The sequence below is a fragment of the Notamacropus eugenii genome, chromosome 1 (genome assembly GCF_028372415.1).
Source record: "Notamacropus eugenii isolate mMacEug1 chromosome 1, mMacEug1.pri_v2, whole genome shotgun sequence".
Taxonomy (NCBI): Eukaryota; Metazoa; Chordata; class Mammalia; order Diprotodontia; family Macropodidae; genus Notamacropus; species Notamacropus eugenii.
Window position 1 is genome coordinate 57,470,858 of NC_092872.1, and position 22,102 is coordinate 57,492,959.

The following is a 22,102-nucleotide window of genomic DNA, read 5'->3' on the forward strand; positions in this document are numbered from 1 at the left end:
CATCCCCCAAAGTCAGTTAAATTCCTTGAGGCACGAATATATCGATCAGTGATTAGAAAGAGTTGGGTTTTTTTAAATTAACTTGCTACAGGCCTGCTTTTGAAATAAGTTCAGAGACAAAGAGCCATGTTTTTAGCAATAACAGGACAAAAGCAGTTATGGGACAAAAATCAATTACTTATAAATAGGATCAATAAGAAAATGATACAGGATCAATTCAGTCTTCAAAGCAGCTTTGAATTTTCTTGAGAGGCAGCTAGTAGTACAGTGGATAAAACACCAAGCTTGGAGTCAGGAAGATCTGAGTTCAAATCTGGCCTCAAACATTGACTAGATGTGTGACCCTGGGCAAGTCACTTATCTACCTTAGTTTCCCCAACTATAAAGTGGGAATAATAACAGCACCTGCTCCCCAGGGTGTTGTGAGGATCAAATGAGATGTATTTGTGAAGGACTTAGTGAAGTGCCTGGCATGTAAAAGGTATTTGATAAGTGCTCATTTCCTTCCTCAAAGACCTCGCTCCCGATGGCATTGCCCTTCTCTCTTTAATCTCTTGCTCCAGCCTCCACATCTATCTACAAACATGACCACTTGTCTATTCCTCAGAAATTCTTCTTTTGACATACTTATCCCATACAACTGCCATCCCATCTCTTTCACTGTAATATTTGTCTATACCCCTGTAACCTCAATTTTTTCATTACTCATTGGCTCGTTATGGGCCTCTCTGCCTTTACCAGCAAGATTGCTTTTTCCAGTCACCAATGACCTTGAACTCTGCAGCTTCTGACATTGACTAGACCATCCTACTCTATAGATCCTCTCATCTCTATTTGTTTCATAGATCCTACACTCTCCTGTTTCTCTTTCTGTTTGCTCCTCCGGTTCCTTTGCTAATTCCTCACTCTCTCATTCTTTCATATTACCTTCTGGGTCTTCCTCTCTATAATTGCTCCTTTGGCAATCTTATTTACTCCTGTGGCTTCAACTACCACTTCCATTCAAACCACTCCAGTCCTCACCACTCTAGGGAGCTCCAGACCTGCATCTCCACCAGAATGCCCCACTGGCTCCTCAAACTCATAATGATCAAAACTGGCTCATTATATTTCCCCCTTTGTATGTTTGTATTTCTGAAATTATGCATATCTCTTCTTTGTCTATGTTTGTAATTCTAATATTATGTGTATCTCTTCTTTGTCTATCCTCTCCAATTGGTTCCAAGTCCCATTGTCACTATTACAAATCGTTTATCTGACTCCTCTTTATTCTTACTGGTAGGACCCTAATATCACCCACTTCTACTATTTTAATCTAGTTTCTTACCTCTACTCTTTCCCCTTCCAGTTGTTGTTCAATTGTTTGTTTGTTATTTTGTCATATCTGACTCTTTGTGACCCATTTGGGGTTTTCTTGGCAAAGATGCTGGAGTGTCTTTCCATTTCTTTCTCCAGATTATTTATAGTTGAGAAAACTGAGGCAAATAGAGTTAAGTGATTTGCCCAGGCTCACCCCAGCTAGTAAGTATCTGAGTCTTTTTGACTCCAGGCCCTCTATCCGTTCTACTACCTATCTGACCCTCCTTCCTGTTGATACAGTGGAAAAAGTACCAGCTCTAGAGTCAGAAGAACTGGTTTAACTCAGTCTTATCACCTACCAAATGGGATAGCATTTGCACCAGTTCATTGAAATCCTTAAAGCAATATATGCCTTACTGTTTCCTGTGTGAGCAAGGGCAAGTCACTCAATTTCCCTGGGCCTCAGTTTATTTATAAAATGAGGATATTGGACTAGGTGACATCTGAGATTACTTTCAGCTCTAAATCTATGATGCTATGACTTTCCCTACCACTGCCAGAATAATCTTTTACATTCATATGACCTAGTCACATTCCTGTGATCAGAAATCTTCAGTGGCTCCCTACTGTCTACAGAGTAAAGCTCGAATACCTCTTAGTTTACAAACATTTATGAAGCACATGTTACGTGCCAGGCATTTTGCTAGGCACTGGGAATTCTCTCCCTGGCATTCAAGGACCTCCACAATTTGTCCTCCCTGAGACTTAAGGCCCTCACTTTTCAGTGTTATCTTACTCCCCTCCTCACATTTTGGTCTTCCCAAAATAATTTCTGTACTCTAAATATGTGCTGCACCCAAATGCCCCATATTTTCCTGATTCCATGCTTTGGCTCAAATTGGACCCTGGGCCTGAAATGTCCATTCTATTCCTTTTACCTGTTGAATGTCCCCTGCAGATGGAAGCAACAGAAGCAAAGTAAGGGAGGTGCACTCTAGTGGGGTGATCTTAGTATTCAGTATGTTGTTCGGCCATTTTTCAGTTGTATCCAACTCTTTGTGACCCCAAAAAGGGTTTTCTTGGCAAAGATACTGCAGTGATTTGCCATTTCCTTCTCCAGTTCATTTTACAGATGAGGAAACTAAGGCAAACAAGGTTAAGTGACTTGCCCAGAGTCAAACAGCTAAGTGTCTGAGGTCAGGTTTGAATTCGGGAAGATGAGTGTTCCTGACTTCAGGCCTAGCACTCTATCCTAGTAAACAATTATCTTACCAAAGGTGATTTAAACATTCCCTTGAAATTTCATTACCTCCATGAACCAGAGGTATTTTGACACTTTGAATATCAAAGTGATCCTCATTGACTTGCCATCTTTTCTCCCCATCTTCCTATATTAAATTCCAGCATGGCAGGAAAAGTACTGGGCTGAGTCAAAACCAGTGAGCAAGTCCTGCCTTTGCTACTAACTTGCTGTATGACTGAGCAAGTTACAACCTCTCTGGGCCTGTTTCCTTATCCACAAAATTAAGGGGATTGAATGATTTCTAAGGTCCTTTCCAATTCAGGATTCTACAAATGATCAGCTGCTTTCCACTCCCATCGAAGCCTCATCCCCTCAATCCTTCTAGGAAGAAATGGCAGGCAAGGGATGAAAGGGAAGAATTCTTCCCACATTTCCACTAACCTGCCAGCAAGTAGAGATCTCAAAACCCTACTCACCCCCATTGCTTACTACCTGTGTCTCTTTCCCTGAGCCTAGTTCTTCATTTGTAAAATGACAGTTGAGCTAAACTGGAGTTCTTTCCAACTCTAAATTGATGACACTTAGAGGCAGCTAATAGATCCACTGGATAGAGTGCTAGGCCTGGAGTCAGGAACATGAGTTCAAACCCAGCCTCGTACATTTACTAGCTCTGTGACCTGTTAACCTGTCTGCCTCAGTTTCCTCAGCTATAAAATGGGGATGGTAATATCTACCTCCCAGTGTTATTGTGAGGCTCAAATGAGACACTCATAAAATGCTTAGCACAGTGCATGGCACACAGTAGGTACTTAGTACTTGTTTCCTTCCCCTATTATAAACTGAAATATTTTGTTGGCATTTCAAGAAAGTGATGAACTAAGGGAACATTTGATCTGCTTTTTTTTTTTTTGCATCTAGCCTTTAGAACCATCAGTTTTTCATTTTTCCCTTTATTGTGTTCAATTCTTCAGAAAGTTCCAAGCATAAAACATGATACTTCACACATTACACAAGGTTTAGAATAAGTGCTCACAGATTGCCAGTGTAAATAACAAAATGTACTTGCCTCCCTATTTTCCACCCTCAGAAAAATCTCTAAGTAGCAAAAGCAGGGTTCTGAGCTTAGGTCCTAACTCCAAATATAGCTTCTTCCCCTTACTCTTATGTCAGGAAAATCTCTGTTCCCACTGTCCTTTAAATTTTTTAATCCTCTATTTTTTTAGTCAGCAAAAATCTGCCTTCTCATCTTCCCACCCTAACTTCTCCCCACCCCCACCATCAAGAACTATAGAAAAACAAACCTTTACAAATATGCATAGTCAGTCAAATTTCCACACTGGCGGTATCCAAATATTTGCCTCACCCCGCAGTCTGAAGTCCTTCACCTTGTTATCAGGAGCGGGGCAGCGTGTTTCAACACTAGTCTTCTGGAATTGTGGTTGGTCATTAAGCTGACAAGAGCTCCCAATTCCTTCCAAGGTGTATGCCTTTACCATATTGTTACTGTATAAACTGCTCTGGTTGTGTCCACTTCACGTACCGTCAGAGTGTACAGGTTTCTCTAAAACCATCCCCTTCATCATGTCCTTTCATTTCCATAACTTGATTCCCCATTTACTCAGTGATGCTGACTCTTATTTCACTTAAACATTCCACCTCTTGTGATCCATTGCACAGAACCTGACCCCTAGGAGAAGCCTGCTCTATGGACCCTGTATTGATTCCCTTATCAGTGCTATCATAAGTCAAGAGATTTTAAAAACAAAAACAAAACCACAAAAGGGGTTGGGGGAGACTTTTATTTTCATCAGAAACAGTAATGTTTACAAACTAGCACAAACGTTTGTTGAAAGAAAGGCAAGCCAATTTCTAACAGCCACGTTCTTAACTTACAGGCTAGAATTGGGACAAAATAAGGGATCGCTACATTGGACTTGGCTTCAGTTTTTTAAAAGGCAAACCCAAATATTACATATCTTCTAAGACCAAGTCATTCTCCATTGGCTTGACCCTACTCCACCCCACTTTATTGGTGATAGTTTTCTATTCTTTCTATGCAATTGTGAACATCTCCCTTTTTACTTAATAGATCACAGTGCCAAAGATCCTCAGGGGCCTAAAACTGAATTACTGGTTACCTATGGCTTAATTCTGAATGCATATTCACATCAGGAGGAAATATGCTACAGTATTAACTACCCCTACCTGAAGAATATGTGATCCCACATATCCTGGCCTTGGAGTCAGGAAGGCCTGGGTCCAAGTCATACCTCCCACACAGACAGTTGGCAAGTCACAACCTTGCAGCGCTCCAAGCAATTTCTAAGACTCTAAATTAAATGTAACTTGCTTACTGGTGGGAGGAGTTTACACATTAGGGGTTCCATATACTGATGGAATCCTAATTCTAAATCTAAAAAAAAAAAAACAAACCCACCAATACTAGACCTGAAACACTTTTCACGTCCATTGGTCTGTCTGCACATCTTTAAGTGCTTGTAGGATCACAGAAAGGACTATTCCAAGACTGAATTCATGGATTACATCTTTGCTTTAAAGAGAGTGAAACTACGTAACAAGAGGGCAGATTTAGTCAGAGCTGAGAAGTCTGTCCCAGGTTTCTTGCTTCTATTCCTGAACTCTACGCAAAGCCAACAAGAGATAGTTCTTAAGATATGGATCCGCTTCAGTGAGAGTGTTAAGAAAACCTTAACAAGCACCTATTAGCCATCTGTGATTTAAGAATTCTCTATCATCCTTTCCCCCAAGCACCACATATTTACGATATGTTTCTCTCAAGTACATTAAGCCTTGACTGAATCAGAAACTTCTCTCTCATATGAACCCCCTGGTGTCTGGTAAGGGCAGAGCTTTTACTGAAGCTTTTCCCACACTGAGGACATTCATAGGGCTTCTCACCAGTGTGTGTTCTCTGATGGGCATTGAAGTGGGAGCTATTGTTGAAGCTTTTCCCACATTCCCTACATTTGTATGGACTCTCCCCAGTGTGAGCTCGCCGATGAGCACTAAACTGGGAGCTGTTGTTGAACCTTTTCCCACACTCAGTACACTGATACGGCTTTTCTCCTGTGTGGGTTCTCTGGTGAACAATGAGGCTTGAGCTCTGATTGAAGCTTTTCCCACACTCACCACACTTGTAGGGCCTCTCTCCCGTATGGGTCCTCAGGTGGGCAGTGAGATTAGAACGCTCACTGAAACTTTTCCCACATTCATTGCATTTGTGGGGTTTCTCACCTGTGTGGATTCTCTGATGCCTAACAAGATAAGAACCACGGCTAAAACTTTTCCCACACTCGTGACATTTAGTAGTCTTTTCTAATTCTGGGGTTGACTTGTGAGAATTTTGAGAGAAGCTATTTCCACATGCAAGTTGTTTATAGTGTTTTTCTCCAACAGAGAGTTTCTGTTGGCCTAATTTCTTCATTAAATCTCTCTCCTGGAAAGCTGGTTTCCCTTGTCTTTCTCGTGGAAAATTTATAAGTTGTTTCCTTAACTTGCTCACAGTCTCACAGGCTTCTTTCAGAATGGGATATTGGAAAATTTGTCGATCAAATCTTCCTGGTATTGTTCTGCTTGATTGTTCTTCTTCTGAATATTCCCATTTTAGATCCTCCTTTTTGATCTCGTTCTTGATTTCTAAACCTGAAAGAATAAAAATTTATTGACTGTGCCAGAAAGAAAGGAAGCCATGAGAAAATAGTTATTACTAAATTACTAGCAGAAGAAAATTCAGAGCTACAACCTATTATGTGCTTTACGTTAATAAAAACTGAATGTTTTACTTCCTCGTTTGAGATTTGTTTAGGTATATAAAAAATCTGAGATTCCCAGTTTTGTGGGTTTTTTTAGCAATTTCAACCTGTGTTTATGTAAAAATGACCACTACCAGCATGGTTATTTTTCTCATAAATCTTTTGTGAACACTAACAAGTAAGTTGTTTTGCACAAAAATAAGGCCAAGAAGAAGAGATAATCCTTCTGCATCAGGCTATCAGGTTATACTGAGGTATCTGCTTAGTGCTAAAAGCCAAAGCATAAAGCTAAGGCTAGAAGACTCTCCTCTTGAATAGCCTAACTTCTGAAAATAGACTGTTCCTCAGTGTGGGTTCCTGAATAAAAAAACTTTTCCTCTAGTTCTGATCAAGTAATGCTGGGAGAAAAGGTTGGCTACTACCAAGCAAACATAGCTCTGGGACTAGAAGAGACAACCCAGTGCTACTTTGGAAGTCTCTTCTGCCATGGTAAGATTTGAAAAAAGTCAAGTTTTACAGATCCAACACCCATAGAAATCCAAAGCCAGAATTCACAGAGTAACAAAACTTGTCAGTCTAACTTTGATCTAGAGAGGATAAAATTGTCCTCAGTTTCTTTCTCCAGCCCCACTCTCAAGCCTAGAATTCTGGGCTGCTTGAAGGAGAATGAAATAATCCAAACTTGGGGTAGTCAAAAAGCTTATTTTTGTTCTGGTGATGCCATAAAAGAAAACACAAGTGTATTTTATCACCTGTAGGGAGGCAATGAAATCACATCACTATTCATACTAATACCAATTTGTTCACAGAGACACAATTAATATCTTCAATGTAAATAGAAAGAAGTAAAGGCACATGCAAAGCCTGGGCGGGAGCAGAACAGGAAGCAATGCTATGGCCGAGAAAGACAACATAAGCAGATCTGGCCCAAACCAAAAATTCAATCCTAAATTGAATTTATGCAATGGTACCTTTTCAGGCTTCAGAGGCACTGTGGTGTAGTGGTCAGCCTTGGAGTCAAAAAATTTAGGTTCAAGTCCTGACTTGACACATACTAGCTCTGTGACCAGGGCAAGTCATAGAAATCCTTAATGCCTTAGGAACTCTTTAAGTCTATAAATTTCAGACAACTGCCATTCTTCATTTGTGAGGGGAATTTCCATACTAGGAGTTCCCTTACACAGATAAAATCACAGGTCTGGAGCAAAAACAAACTCTATTCAAGGAAGTATAACATTTAAGTACAGTTCTTTGTCTTGAAAAAAATCTGTGCATTACATGGGATTTTTTTTATATTTATGTATTCCAGATAAACAGAAAATCTTTTTTTTCCACCTGTGGGTTGAAAATATGGGAAATTTTAAGATTATTTTCAGAGAATACAATTCAAACCCTCCACTAAAGTGCTTCTCTTCATTGTGACATTGAATTCTTGAAGGTTCTGCTAATGGAATTAAAGCTCTGATGGGTCCTCCCAAATTGCAAAGGTTTCAAATACTTGTTACAAGGAATGTTCTGTTGTTGGAGTGGGGGTGGTAGAGAGTTTGGAAGGTTAGCAGGAAGTCATTTGGAACTGATATATTTTTTAAAAGAAAAGAGTATCAGTTTTCTAAAAATACAATTAATAAAAAAGATTTCATTAAAGTTCAGCAACAAACTAATCTAAGGACCAGCCTGAGTTCAGAAAGGTTCATTAACAGAAGGTTGGCCAGAGCTACTCAACCCTAAGAAGGTAAGGAGGGGATACAACCTGAATCAGTGAAAGGCCTACTCACACCACTGAAAACACAGGACCTCATGGTACTGTGCTGGGACTTTTCCACATTCTATCAAATTCTAACATCATACCCAAGATTGACAAAGGAAACCCAAGCTATACAATTTTTGTAAAAGGGGAAAAAAACAAAGCCTTCTTGAGGCAGGACAATTCTCTCATTTGGTCAGCTACTGCCCTGTACTCCTGGCCATTCTGTTGATGTGTCCAGAGTTTTTCAAAAACCTGAGATTCATTGTGAACTGAAAGGAAAGTCTGTTTCCTCCAAGTTGCAGTGCACACCTGTGATTTTCTCATCCTCCAAGTCCCAGCGGTGCTTCTGATCTCCCCAGTTTTTTTCCTCTCTCTTTGCTTGTTTTTCATCAGTTTGTACTCGGTTCTCATTTGTATGGGAGCTACTTAGGATCTCTGTCTCCTTGGAACCCTGAAGATCTGGAATACATAGATCTTTTCCATATTCCACCCCAGAGATCAGAAGAGGTTTGGGAAATCCTAAACATTGAAAAGTAGAAAGGGAAAATCATAGTTTACACTAACCACAAAGAATCCCCAAATTCAGATAAACATTAGAATCTCCCAAAGACAAGGAGATCTGAAGAAAAGTTTTTTGGGGGGCTATTTGAGATGGTTGAGATATGATGCAGGGACGGGAAAACATGATGATTTATGGATAACAAAAGAGTGAGCAATTGGAACCACCACTGAAATCAGAGCAATCTGTTAGAATCTTTCCCATAGTAGATGAGATAGGAAAGGACCCAAAAAGATGTGCATGATTCATTCCCTCCAAAAGTCCATGAAGGTAGGGTAGAAACTACCCTGAGAAAAGAAGAGTTCCTCTATCATATGATGGATCATATCACGTTCTGGGGTTTTAGAAAATGGGTTAATAAGCAAACTGGCTCTAAGTCTACAGGGGAAATAGATCCTTACCCACTGAGTCCACATTTCTGTAATTCTCCTGCATGATACCCCTGTAGAGGACCCTCTGAGAAGAATTCAAACACCTCCACTCTTCCTGGGAGAAGGACATGGTCACATCCTCACATGTGACTGGTTCCTGTAACAACACCGGTACCTGCTGCTACCGAGAAAATAGCATCGCTCTATCCTAGGTTGAGGGGCAGAGACAGGAGCACAATGATCAGATCAGGACACAAGAAGATAGCTGAGGTGAGGAGCCTCTGTAGTTAAAGTGAGGTATGGGTGGGGTGGAAAAAGGGGCAAAACAAGAGATTATATACTCAAATAATATGAGGGATGCCTGCAAGAAGCCAAATATGTGCTTTAAAAATCTGCCTGATTTGATTGGGAAGGAAGGGGGTTTGAGAACAGAAAGAAAATGAACTCTAGACTATGAAAAAAATCCCAGGATGAAACCTTGTGACCTCAGAAGGAACAGAGGAACTGCAGCTCACCTGAAACCCAGTTGTGAGGATTACAGCTTCCATCTCCTGTTTTCTCTTCCTTCTCTCCCGGGGATAGGCAGAAATCTGGGAAGCAAGTCTGGCTGAAGGAGGAAAAAGGAGTCATTAGAGTGATAGAAATTAATAAACATTCTCTGACTTTCTCTATGGTCATCTCTGAATAAATTTATTAACTCAATGAGATCCTCCCACAGCCTTCTGATAGAACAGAAACCAAATAGACAGAACCAAAGAATCAGTGCCCTCTTTCAAACTCCTCCAGGAATCCTGCATTTGTGGTTAATTACCAGTATTATAAACTTGAGAGGAATGATATATGAATCTTTGTGATCATGAGTCATTTAATAGTCTAGATTAGAATTTCGGGACTAAAGCACAATCATCTCTACCAGATAATATTGTTACCTGACTATAAATTCCACAAGGGCAGGAAATATGTCTTATCTAAACTTTCTCTCTCTCCCATACCTAGGCTGAGGTATAGTTGTATATTCTGCATACATTGGCCACTTAGCAAATGTTTGTGAAAGTGAACTGAATTACTATTCAGCTGCTATCTTTGGCCAGTGACTGGCAGAGAGAAAAAAAGGTTTAAAAAAAATAGAAGGGAAATTTTGCTTTGCTTTTAAAAACCAACAATAAAATGAAACAAAGAAACCACTTGTGTTAACTTTATTCTTAGCCAAGTTTGCCGATCCACAAACCATCTAGATAGGTTTATGTCCAGAATCTAGCCATACAAAAATGATCTGAGATTTTTAAAAACCTCAACAGGGCACAAGATGAGTTGAATATGAAGGGTTGATATCTACAAAATAAAATTAAGGGGTGAGAGAGGAATGTACTGGGAGGAGAAAGGGAAAGGTAGAATGGGGTAAATTATTTCACATAAAAGAGGAAAGAAAAAGCTTTTACAGTGGAGGGGAAGAGGGAGGAGGTGAAAGGGAATAAGTGAACCTTACTCTCACTGGATTTGGCCCAAGGAGGGAACAACATACACACTCAATTGGGTATGGACATCTATCTTACCCTACAGGAAAGTAGGGAGAAAGTGGAAAGGAGGGTGGAGGGCAAGATAATAGAAAGGAGAGCAGATTGGTGGAGTCAGAAGCAAACACTTTTGAGGAGGAACAGGGTGAAAGGAGAAAATAGAATAAATGAGGAGTGGCATAGGATGGAGGGAAATATAGTTAGTCTTTTACAACATGATTATTATGAAGTGTTTTATAACTATACATGTATAACCTATATCAAATTGCTTGCCTTCTCACTGAGGGTGGGTGGGGAAAGTAGGGAGAGAATGTGGAACTCTAAGTTTTAAAAACTAATGTTATAAATTGTTTTTATATGCAACAGGGAAATAAGATATACAGGCAATGGGGTATAGAAATCTATCTTGTCCCATAGGAAAATAGAAGGGAAAGGGATAAAAGAAGGGGGGGTGGGGAACGGTGATGGAAGACAGGGCAAATCAAGGAAAGGGGTAATTAGAATGCATGTTGTCTTGGGATGGAGGAGAGGAGAGATGGGGAGAAAATTTGGAACTCAAAATCTTGTGGAAGTGAATGCTGAAAACTAAAAACAAATTAATTAGTAACACTAAAAAAAAATAAATTTTCATTGAATTTATGGAGTTATCTAAATAAATTATCATATTGGCTACAAGGAAAAGAAAAAAAAAGCTCAATAGCCACCAAAATCAATTTTCAATTAAGTCAAAAAGAGGTCAAAATGCGATTTCCAAGAAGACTGAAAAATCTGTTCCCATCAATCAGCCTTACTGAAAAAGAAACTTCTACCTATGACTTTTGATCATTATATTTGGAAAATAGACAAGAGCGCTGACAAAAAGGACCTCTGAGTAACAAAAGGAACTGGAGAAACACTGTGGAAGAAAGGACGCTGGATATAAAGAAACAGGGCTTACCTGCATTCAGGTGTAAAAAGCACTTCCTGACTGTAATTTATTATATCAATTAAATCATCCTGAAAAATCTCTTTTCTAAAGATCTTTAAAAGTGGAACCCCTCCATATGAAGTACTTCATCTGGCCCCCAGGGGAGGCACTAGAGGGCCTCAGATGTTCCTTTCCATCAAGCCAACCAATCACTGTTCCTTACTTGTCTCTGCGGTGATTTGAGGCTCCTGTTCATAGTCTGACTGTTCCTGGGGTCCCTGATGAGGACTCCATGATGCATCTTTTGAGGGATCTTCCTCCTGCTGGTTCTCCTCTTGCTTTATCTGGTAGCTCATGGACTCCTGTGCTGTTCCCACAGGCACTATCTTCTCTACAAGCATTTCTGGATTTTGCATACTGACAGGAAACTGGGAATAGGCCCATATATAGTTACTACACAGTCTAAAATTGGACATAATTCCAGAAAAAGCTGAATGTAAAAACCCCCAAAGAGAGACATGAAAACTAACCAGAAAGCAGAAACAGTAACTGAAATATTATTCCTTGAGCTCCTGTTTCTACTTTCATAGGAAATTTACAGAAGTCAAAGGTTGATTCCTTTGAAATGAGAAAGTATTTTCATTCAAGAAACCTATGATGTTCTTGGTAAAAACTTACAACACTCTCCTGACACAGCCTTCACCATGCTATGCTGAGGATTCACAGAATCTTAGAGTTGGAAGGGACCTCAATGACCATCTGGTCCAACCTGAACATGAACAGGAATTACTCATAGACTATCACTAGGTTTTTTGCTGAAGATCTCCACCAGGGGTGAACTCATCACTCCCCAGGGCAGTCCCTTAGACTTTTGCACTCCCCCAATGAATAATATATAACCTCATGCACAGTTCACCTCTATCTCAGTTTCTCTTCTTCCACCTAAGCACACCCTGATTGCTCAATAAAATTTAAATTCTTTTTTAGCCCTTCATGAGATACTTCAATTTCAGCCACATTAATCTTAATATTACCCACCTCTACTGAAATTGGAATAATTACACTGTCCTACTCTCCACCACCAACCTTCATCTTTTCCAGACTTGAGATCTTTATTCAAGCCCTAGCTCTTCCCATCAAAGTTTTCAGCCACACCTGTCAACTCAGCACCCTTACCTTGAGCCAGGGAAGACAATGAGTGCCCCAGTGGAAAGAGCAACAGCTTTGTAGTCAAAGAAATTGGGTTTGAATCCTGACCCTGCCATTTATGAATTGTGTGACCTTAGGAAGGTCACTTTAACCCTTGTGGGTCTCAATTTTCTCATCTGCAGAATGAAAGAGTTGGACTCAGTGATCTCTAAGGTCCCTTCAGCTCTACATCTATGGTCCTAAGGAAGCTGAAGAGGGCTCATCTTGGTAGGTTCTTCTATGTCAATGTTACAATGTATAAAGCTCATACTCTGTCATGCCCACAAAGCTGTTAGCTCCTTGATAATAAGGAGCACATCTGAAACAGCTTTGACTCTTTCTTAGCATTAGCACAGTGCCTTGCACAAAGAAGGATCTCAATAACATATATTAGTTGAATGAATTACCTAGCTGATGTGATAGAAAAAGGGAAATTTTTTCTTTGTAGTATGGTGGAAAAAGCACTGAACTTGGAATTAGAAACCCAGTGATTACACCTTCATATTTACTAATGGTGTGACTTTGGACAAGTCATTCCTGTAAGCCTCAGCTTCTACATCTGCAAAATGGGAATGACAATACTTACAAATCTCCAGAGAGAGAGTAAGCACGTTATAAACGTAAGTTGCTAGCAGCAGTAGTGGTGGTGGTGATGGTAGTAGTAGTATCACACAAGATAGGTTAAAATAAAATCTTAGAAAGGTAATGGAGATCCTTTGTCCCTTATGCCAGTCGACAATCTGATAGCACTGCAGTTCCTTCCTAGCATTACCATGTACTTCTTTCTCACCTGTTGTTCTGGTCTCTCAGTCTCTTTTTGCAGATCCTCAACAAGTGCCACAGCCTCCTCGCCATTTTCTGGATGGTGCTCCCTCACCTGGACCTGGATCTCCCCAGGCAGGATGGTCAGGAACTGCTCCAGCACCAGCATTTCCAAGATTTGTTCTTTGGAGTTTGTCTTGGGCCTCAGCCACCTACAACAAAGTTCCCAGAGCGTACTAAAAGCTTCATGGGGCCCAGCCACCTCTTGGTAGCAGAACTGCCTGAAATGCTGACGGAAAGTTTCCGAGTCAGCTATTCCTTCCACCTGAAGGGCAGCTTTCTGACCTTGGGTGGAGTTTTTCTGTGGAGCTTGTACCTGGTGGCCTGAGGCTGCAGCCATCGTTCACCTCAGAGGATGACTTCACTCCAGATGGGCCTTGGCTCGGGGGATTCTCTGTCTCTCTGTCATGTCACTAGGTTGCCACCACCATGAACTGGACACAAGGGAGAGTAGCTTCTCTCTGGACTCAGGGAGATAAAACAGCATCAGTGACAAGTATAAGAACATGCCCTTCTCAATTTACTCTGGGAGCCCAAAGAACTAACAAGGACTAGGAGTATTCTGCAGCCCCTGTTCTCAGAGGGACATCTAAGGAGTAAGGGTGATCTATAAGAGGCAATAGAGTGTTGAAGGGAAACTATGAAGTGATCCAGTTGTTGTGCCTTACCTTCCACCCCTTTCATCCTGTCTTTCCACCATCTACAGTCTACTTTTATCCTTTATCTTAGACATGCTCTCTTCATTACTCTACTAATTTAAGACACAACTTGAAACACTAAAAATAGGAAAAGTCCCTTGTTTTCCTTACAACCAATAAAGGGATTATTTCCCATGCCTTCAACAGCCCTTCTCCTGCTGACTACACAGCCATTTCACCTGTCTAAAATGTGAGCTGGCTGGGCATCCTCATATAAAGATAGTTCCTTGTTATTCACTTTCCGCCCATCATGTTCCCGGTATGCTTGGGTACTTTTGTTCTCTCTTTTTCTCTTCCATTCAATACTCCTGAGTTCATTTTACCAAACTGCCACCATTTCCAGAGAAAGGGATTGTTCCATGCTTTTAGATAGCCCTACCCAGAGAATTTGTCCAATTATTGTAAAAGCAATTTGGGATTATTCCTAAAAAGTCACTAAACTGTGCATACCCTTTTACCCACAGATACTACTACTAGGCATACACCCCAGGTAGATGAAAGAAGGAAAAGAACTCATATGCACAAAAATATTTACAATGGCAATTTTCTCTTGTAGTAAAATGGAAACAAAATGGGTGCTCATTAATTAGGGGAATGGCCGAAAAAGTGATGGTACAAAGATAGGATCTGAAACTATGAATTCACTGGTGTTGGAACCTCTCAAGTGAGGTAATACCTTCCACCAATGCAAGCTGGAATCTTCTCTGTACCTTATAGTCTTGGTTGCTGAGAGCAGAGTGTGGCCTTAACCAGATAAAACTTAATTAGGAAATATTTAACAAAATAAAACAATAAAACAGATAATGTTGTGGTTTTCTAAGTCAATATGAGGCCTGATGGATTTCTATTTGAGCTTGATACTACTGCTGTAGAGCAGTATAGAGGTTAAGGGACATGCACAGCTGTGATCACACAGAGCCAATGCGTGTCAGAGGCAGGACTTGAACCCTCGTCTCTTGGCTTCAAGGTCCGCTCTCTATCTGCCATGCCATGCTGCTTCTACAGGTGAATGTCTTCTCCAGTAAAAACTGACAAAAAGGATGAATTCAGATAAGCTGGGAAGAGTCATAACTAGGAGAACAATTAATGCACTGAGTAACACTGTAAAGGAAAACAACTTGGAAAGACTAAAGAACTTTGATCAATGCAGTGAACAATCACAACTCCAGACGACTGAAGATGAAGCATCAGAGATCCTACCTTTTGGCAGACAGATGACAGACAAAACGCGCAGAATGAGCCAGACAGACAATGTATGGATTTATTTTCCTTGACTATACTTATTTGTTATAAGGGAAGGCTTTTATTCTAAAAGGAGAGGAGAGAAAGACACAGGAAAGAATGGGAGAGTAGTGATGGTGATATAAAAAAGTGCCAATGAAACATTTTTTAAAAACATAAAAGAGAACAAAAGAAGTTCAGAAGACACAGACAAGCCTGGCAGTGGTATTATTACTCTATTAAATTGATAAGGAAAAAAGAAAGCTGTACATAACAGAGACAGACCACAGTTTCTTTTTCTGTTCTTATTTGCGTATAGAAAAGTTCATGTTTGTTGATATTTGTCAACAAATACCAATTATATAATAATATAAGGGGGTGAGAGTGAAGAAATGGCCCTATTACTATCCCTTCTTGCAGCGTGGATGGTTCTTCCTGTCTTGTCAGTGATGTCTTTATGGGCATTTCCTATCTAATGCTACACTGACCAGAATAATTTTACAACAATATTAATACAGCATAACCAAAAAGTCATTGCAAAAACCCATTTCTTGTCTGGCTGATCACCCATTTATTGCATTGTTCCTATTAAATTAACTGACTCCAAAACATTGTTTTATCTAACATTATACTTTCAAGTAACTAACAACATTAAGAGTCATTTGCCTGTGACTCTCTGATACGTCCAAACAGACAAGACTATTTTGTTGAAATTCTGACAGACACCTTAGCAGAACTTGGATTTATACATTATCTTACTTCCAAAGAATATTCACTTATATCATTACATGTCACTTTACAACATCACATTGAGGTAAGCAGGACTGCAGAAATCAAAGTCATGATTATTATATTAACTTCATCATTTTTACAAATGGAGAAACTGTTACAAAACAGTACAAAGCCTCATCTGTACAACTTAGATGACAACCTGGGTAAAGGTAGGGACTATGACTTCATCGGCATAGGGAACTCACAGGTGAGGAAACTCCCTCTACCAGTGCAGGTTAGTACCTTTCTTACAACTTGTTTTAGAAAGTTTCCTAAAGTACTGAGAGGTTAAGTGACTTGCCCAGGATCACAAAGGTAAGATGTGTCAAAGGACACTTGACCCTAGGCTGTCCTGCTCTCAATGTTGGCTCTCAAGCCATTATATTACCTTGCCTCTAAATAACATTAGATAAGGGGAAAAAAAGATTTTTTTTTCCTGTTATACCTCCAAAAATAGGTGAATCTTATACAGATTTCATATATGGCTTCAGATTTCATCCATCCCACTGTTTTTTATTGGAATGTATCATAGTGCTAAAAGTTGAAAAATACTGTTTTACTAAATAAAATTGTACTTATTTAATTCATCTAATATGGAGCTACTGATGATTTATTATATACATACTATATGTATGTGTATATATGTATGTATATATGTGTAAATATATACATATATTCTTTGCGTATGTGTGTGTATATATATACACATACATATATTCTGTGTGTGTGTGTGTGTGTGTGTGTGTGTGTGTGTGTGTGTAACATACCCTCTTAGTGTTCAACAGTAGTCAGCCAATGTGCTTGGACTTCACTTGCCCTGCTATCACTTCTCTTCTGGAGATTTAACATTTTTTAATCATATTTTTGTTGATGTCTTCTGTTTTTATATCACACTCGTTTCTAAACTTATTCCCTTCTCCTCTCTTTGTCTTTCCAGCCCATTCAGTCATCCCTTATAACAGACCTGTACAACTTGGCAGTAGGTAAGGGCCAAAATTAAAAGACTATACTTCTTGGGGTTGTAGATAGGTTAGACTAGAGACAGACTGACCATGGTTGTTTGCTGTGAGTCATGTGAGAAACAGGAGAGTGCACAGTGATAACCCTACATTTTTCCCACAGGCCGCTCAAAATGTTTTGTCGGGCTGCAAGCCCCCATATATAGTGCGGATCTGCCTTATAACAAAGGATCTTTTCAAAGGGTAGGGTAGCAGTTTAACAAAACTAACCAATACATTGATCATGTTGAACAGGATTTGCAATATCTCAAATCCATCACAGTCCACCTCTGCAACAAAGAGAGAGATCTCATCTTCTCAGGAACATTAGAGCCCAAATCCAGAACTTCCATGTCAAAGAAAATATATTGGAGGCATCCAGAAAGAAAGAAGTCAAGTACCAAGGATCTAAAATCACATACTCTTTAGCAACCATCACTATAAAGGGGTAGAGAATGTGTCCAGAAAGCTAAAGATATTGGCTTACTGCCAATAATAGATTAACCAACAAAAATGAGTATAATTCTACAGGGAAAAAAAAAAGACCTTTAATGAAATAGAGGATTTCCAAACATCCCCAATGAAAAAAATCAGAATTGCATAGAAACTTTAAGGTTCAAACACAAATGTTAAGAGAAACATAAAATAGTAAATATGAACAATAATAATTGAATAAACAAGGATAAACTGCTTATAATTTAGTATAGGGAGATGATACACGTGACCCTGCTGAGTCCTATCACTATCATCATCACTGGTTATAGAGAGAGTCTAATTAGACATGGCTCAGGAATAACCCTAGTGTCTTAATGATCTTAAGAGAAAAATGGAAAGAGAAGAGAAGCAGAATGGAGGGGATGAGGAGGAAGGAAAAGGAAGGTTAGGAAAAATTTTTTTCAAAAAATTAGGGTACACATGTAGAAATTTATACAAATAAGGAGGTGGGGATAGAGGGAACAACTGACACTTCAACCTCACATCTGAACGGGTTAAAATAAGGAGGGAAATATACATACACACAATTGGGCAAAGAAATTTATTCTATTTAACAGGGAAATAGGAGGGAAAAGGTAAAATGAGAGAGGGGGAATGAGAGGAAGGGCAGATTAAGGAAGGAATTAGTCCTAAACAAAACAAACTCTAAAAATGTACAAAAATATTTATAGCTCTTTTGAGGTGGCAAAGAATGGGAGTCTGAGGGGGTACTCATAAATTAGAGTGAACAATTTATGGTATATAAATGTGATAGCCTACTATTGTGTTATAAGAAATGAAGGGGATGATTTCAATGAAACCTCATAAGACTTGTATGATCTCATACCATGTGAGAGAAAGAGAACCAGGAGAACAAGTCATACAATGATGGCAACATGGTAAAGGCAAACAACATTTAAAGAATCAGGAACTTTTATCAGCATGAGGACCAACCATGATTCCCGGGGACCGATGCTGAAATCCACTACCCACCTCCTGATAGCAAGGTGAAAGGCTCAGGGTGAAAAATGAGACAAAAAAAAATTTTCGGATTGAGCCAACATGGAATTTGTTTTGATTGACTAAGCATGTTTATAACAGGATTTGTTTTTCTTTAGTTCTCAAGTTGTGGGGGAAGGAGAGGGTTGAGATGGGAAGGTAAGAAGGCAGGTTTTTGCTGTCTGAAAAAAATATCTATCACTCTTCAAAAGAAACAATAATGATGTCTACCAAATGATTCCCGGCATACAACAGACAGAAAAGCCTGCTACATACTGAGAGTTTTGCTGCATGACTAAACAAGCATGAACACATGCTGGCTTGCACAGAATGCAGTCATGATTCAAGTAAGAACAACTAGTGATTTCTGGATACCAACGCCTACTCTCAACTCCCACAAACAAGTCAAAACTTCATTATTCCCTAATATTTTTATTGTATAAAAATTTATGTCAATGATACTGGTGAAAGAAAATCCATTTGCTTTTAAATTCAGCAACAGAAAATGCATATTAAAATATCAGGAAATACCAATTTGACCAAATGTGTATTGAACAGCGTTTGTATCCACTGTACCAACTAGCTGCCTAAAGATCATGATGAGTAGCACTGAGGAAGTCCAGTAAGAAAGCAAACCAATGAAATCATTCGTTAAAACAGCTTTTAAGACCAAAAGTTCTTAATTCTAAGCCTGTGACACTTCAGAACAGCTCAAGAACAGTTCTTGAAACTTAGAAAATTTTATTTTCATTTACTTTAGATTGGGAAGAGAGAAATTAAACAAACATGTACCTAGGTGATCAAAGCAGATAGTAAGGAGAGATTCTTTATGGATATCCCATGGTAGCTCTCTTTCCTGCACAGACCCTACATATGTCTCATGGGTACACCTTCCCACCTACTGGAATCAGTGGCTTGATAGTCTCTGTTTGAGGTAAAGTTGTACTGAGCTGTTAGCAAATTTATTAATAACTAATGAGGAGATAAGTTCCAGTTTTTCCCTTTCATTCAGAAAGGCAGATTTCAGATTCAGTTAGAATAAAAAGATTTTAAGGTGATGCTTTTAAGTCCTTGATTTTCTCCCCTCAGCTCTCTCATAGTTAAAGTGAAATAGATATGGGGCCTCTAAGCTGTACAAGTAAGTCCCCTGAGTGCCTTCCATCCCAGGATCATAGAAAGTCTCAATGGCTACTCCTGAGATTAAAGGGCAAGGGAAGGGGATCCCTAGCTGAAGGTACTAGAAAGTATGGAAGAAGAGCCAGTCACATGGAGAAAACATGGTTATCAGTGGCCAATCCTATATTAAACCAATAGAAAGAAAGTTTCTTAAGGGTAAGGACTACTTTATTTTTGTCTTTGTCCTCCTAGTACAGTACCTGACATTTTTGTTTGGATGGACCTTTGATTTCACGGCTATACAGAACTCCTCTATCAACGCAAGTCAGCACCAGCTCTGCAGTGTATGATCTTAGAGAGCTGTCAAAGGTATGGGCCTGCCAGGCCAAATAGGAATATATCAATATATCAAATAAGTCAAATGGGAAGCTGGCAAATATGAATGTTACTCAGTTTAATTCAATATTTATTAAGTACCTAGTATGAGACACGTTAGCTACATTTAAGATATAGATTTTTTTTTAAAGACAGAACTCATAATCTAGTAGGAGGGAAGGGGAAATAGAAAATTACAAAAGTGAATGTGATCAATGCAAAGGAAAGATCCAGGCAAAGTGCCAAGACAAATTCAAGGACCATCTTTAGCTATATGGAAAATGCTCCACATCATTCATAATCAGTGAAATGCAACCTTCACCCATTAGATTGGCAGAAAAAATGACAACTATTGGAAGGGTTCTGGGGAAAAAAAGATATATTGATGTACCATTGGTAGAGCTGCGAAATGGTCTAATCATTCTGGAAAGCTATTTGGAACTATGCCCAAAAAGTGATCAAACCATCCATACCATTGAATGCAGTGATACCACTGTACCATACCACATATAAGCTTAAAGCCAATAATACCTTAACCAGCAAAACTGAATATAATCCTACAGGGGAAAAAACCAGACTTTTAATGAAAGAGAGGACTTCCAAACATTCCTATGAAATAAACCAGAGCTGCATAGAAACTTTGAGGTTCAAACACAACAGTTAAGAGAAACATAAAACAGTAAATATGCACACTGATAACTGAACAAACAAGGATAAACTGCTTATATTTTAGTAGAGGGAGAGGAAACATGTGACCCTGCTGAGCTTCTCATCATCACTGGTTAGAGTCTAATTAGACACGGCTATACCCCAAACAGACCAAATAAAAAGGAAAAGGTCCTTTATGGACATATTTATAGCAGCTCTAGCATAGCAGTAAAGAACTATAAACTAAAGGCAAAATGCTAAGAAAAATTTAAGGAGGGAAAGATCAATCCCTTTCAGCTGTGTAGGAAAGAGGAAGTAAAATGAAAGGGAGAGTTCCTTTAGGACTTGAAGGAAAAATGGGAAGGTTTTATTTCATACAGCACACTGTAAGTGGCCACTGAGGCTTTTGAGTAAAGGTCTGTATGACTGGGATGGTACATGAAGAACATTAATAGGGCAGAAGGGCCAAGAGATGAGAGGCTGGAGGCGGAAAGTCCAGTCTAGGCAAGGGTGGGTCGGGAACGGACAGGAGAGATTCCGCAGGCGGGACACGCAAGTCTGACAGCTGAACGAGGAAGGGGAGCCCAACGGGACGATCGCATTCCATCTACCAAAAGCTGAGTTAGGGAGGGGGCAATGAATAGGCCTGGGACACCTGGAGTCGGACGAGGGGGGCAAGGAAAGAGGGCGCCCCCCCCAAGGGAAAGATCAGGAGCGGGGCTCAGGGGAGGTACTGGGGATCCTCAGAGCGCTGACAAAGGAACCCAGCGGAGTCGCCGAATGAAGGCACCAAGGTGAGGGTGCAGTCCGGGGCCACCCCGGTATAAGGGCCGGGAGAAGGAGGAGGAACTTGCAGGAGAGACGGAGACAAGGACAGAAAGACAGAAGCTCTGGGGTGGAAGGTCACCAAGGCGAAGGGACGAGGCGTGGGGGGTCAGCGGGGGGGTGAGCGGGGGGTGGGGGAGCCTGGAAAGGAGTCACCCAGATCGGCCCTAATCTTGGGGGGAGCAGGGAGGAGCTCCCTCTTCGCACACGCCGCGGGGCCTCCCCGCTCCTCACTCCCCACTCCGCCCCCCAACTCCTTCGGCGAACAACCGAAAACGAGCAGCCTCCGGGAGGGCCCAGAAGCGAGACGGGGCGAGGCGGCAGGGAGCCCAAGCGAGGGTGGACCGGGATGTGGGGAGGGACCTGGCCCAGGGCCCGGCCCGGGCCAAGAGGAGAACTCACCGGATCCCGGGTCTCCAGACTCCCAAAAGTCCCTCAGGAAGCCAGCCGGAAGTTCCTGCCAGGCACAGTTAGGACAAGAGCGGAGAGATCACGCATGCTCACAAAGTCACTCCTCAGAACTACAAGTCCCAGAAGGCGCCGCGGCGTCTGAT

At 40.4% G+C, this 22,102-nt stretch overlaps 1 protein-coding gene across 2 annotated transcripts; it reads right to left on the bottom strand.

The window, feature by feature from the left end:
• Nucleotides 1-4,327: 4,327 nt before the first annotated feature.
• On the bottom strand, nt 4,328-13,763 carry ZSCAN32 (zinc finger and SCAN domain containing 32). Of its 2 annotated transcripts, XM_072634647.1 has the most exons (6): nt 13,392-13,763; nt 11,637-11,841; nt 9,508-9,599; nt 9,023-9,149; nt 8,372-8,581; nt 4,328-6,205 (listed from the first exon to the last, which is right to left on the bottom strand). In XM_072634647.1, the coding sequence occupies exons 1-6, from the start codon at nt 13,761-13,763 to the stop codon at nt 5,322-5,324; spliced, it is 1,890 nt and encodes a 629-aa protein (XP_072490748.1). In that variant the 3' UTR covers nt 4,328-5,321. The 2 variants fall into 2 exon arrangements, with proteins under 2 accessions (XP_072490748.1, XP_072490758.1); XM_072634657.1 differs by lacking the exon at nt 8,372-8,581.
• Nucleotides 13,764-22,102: the final 8,339 nt, after the last annotated feature.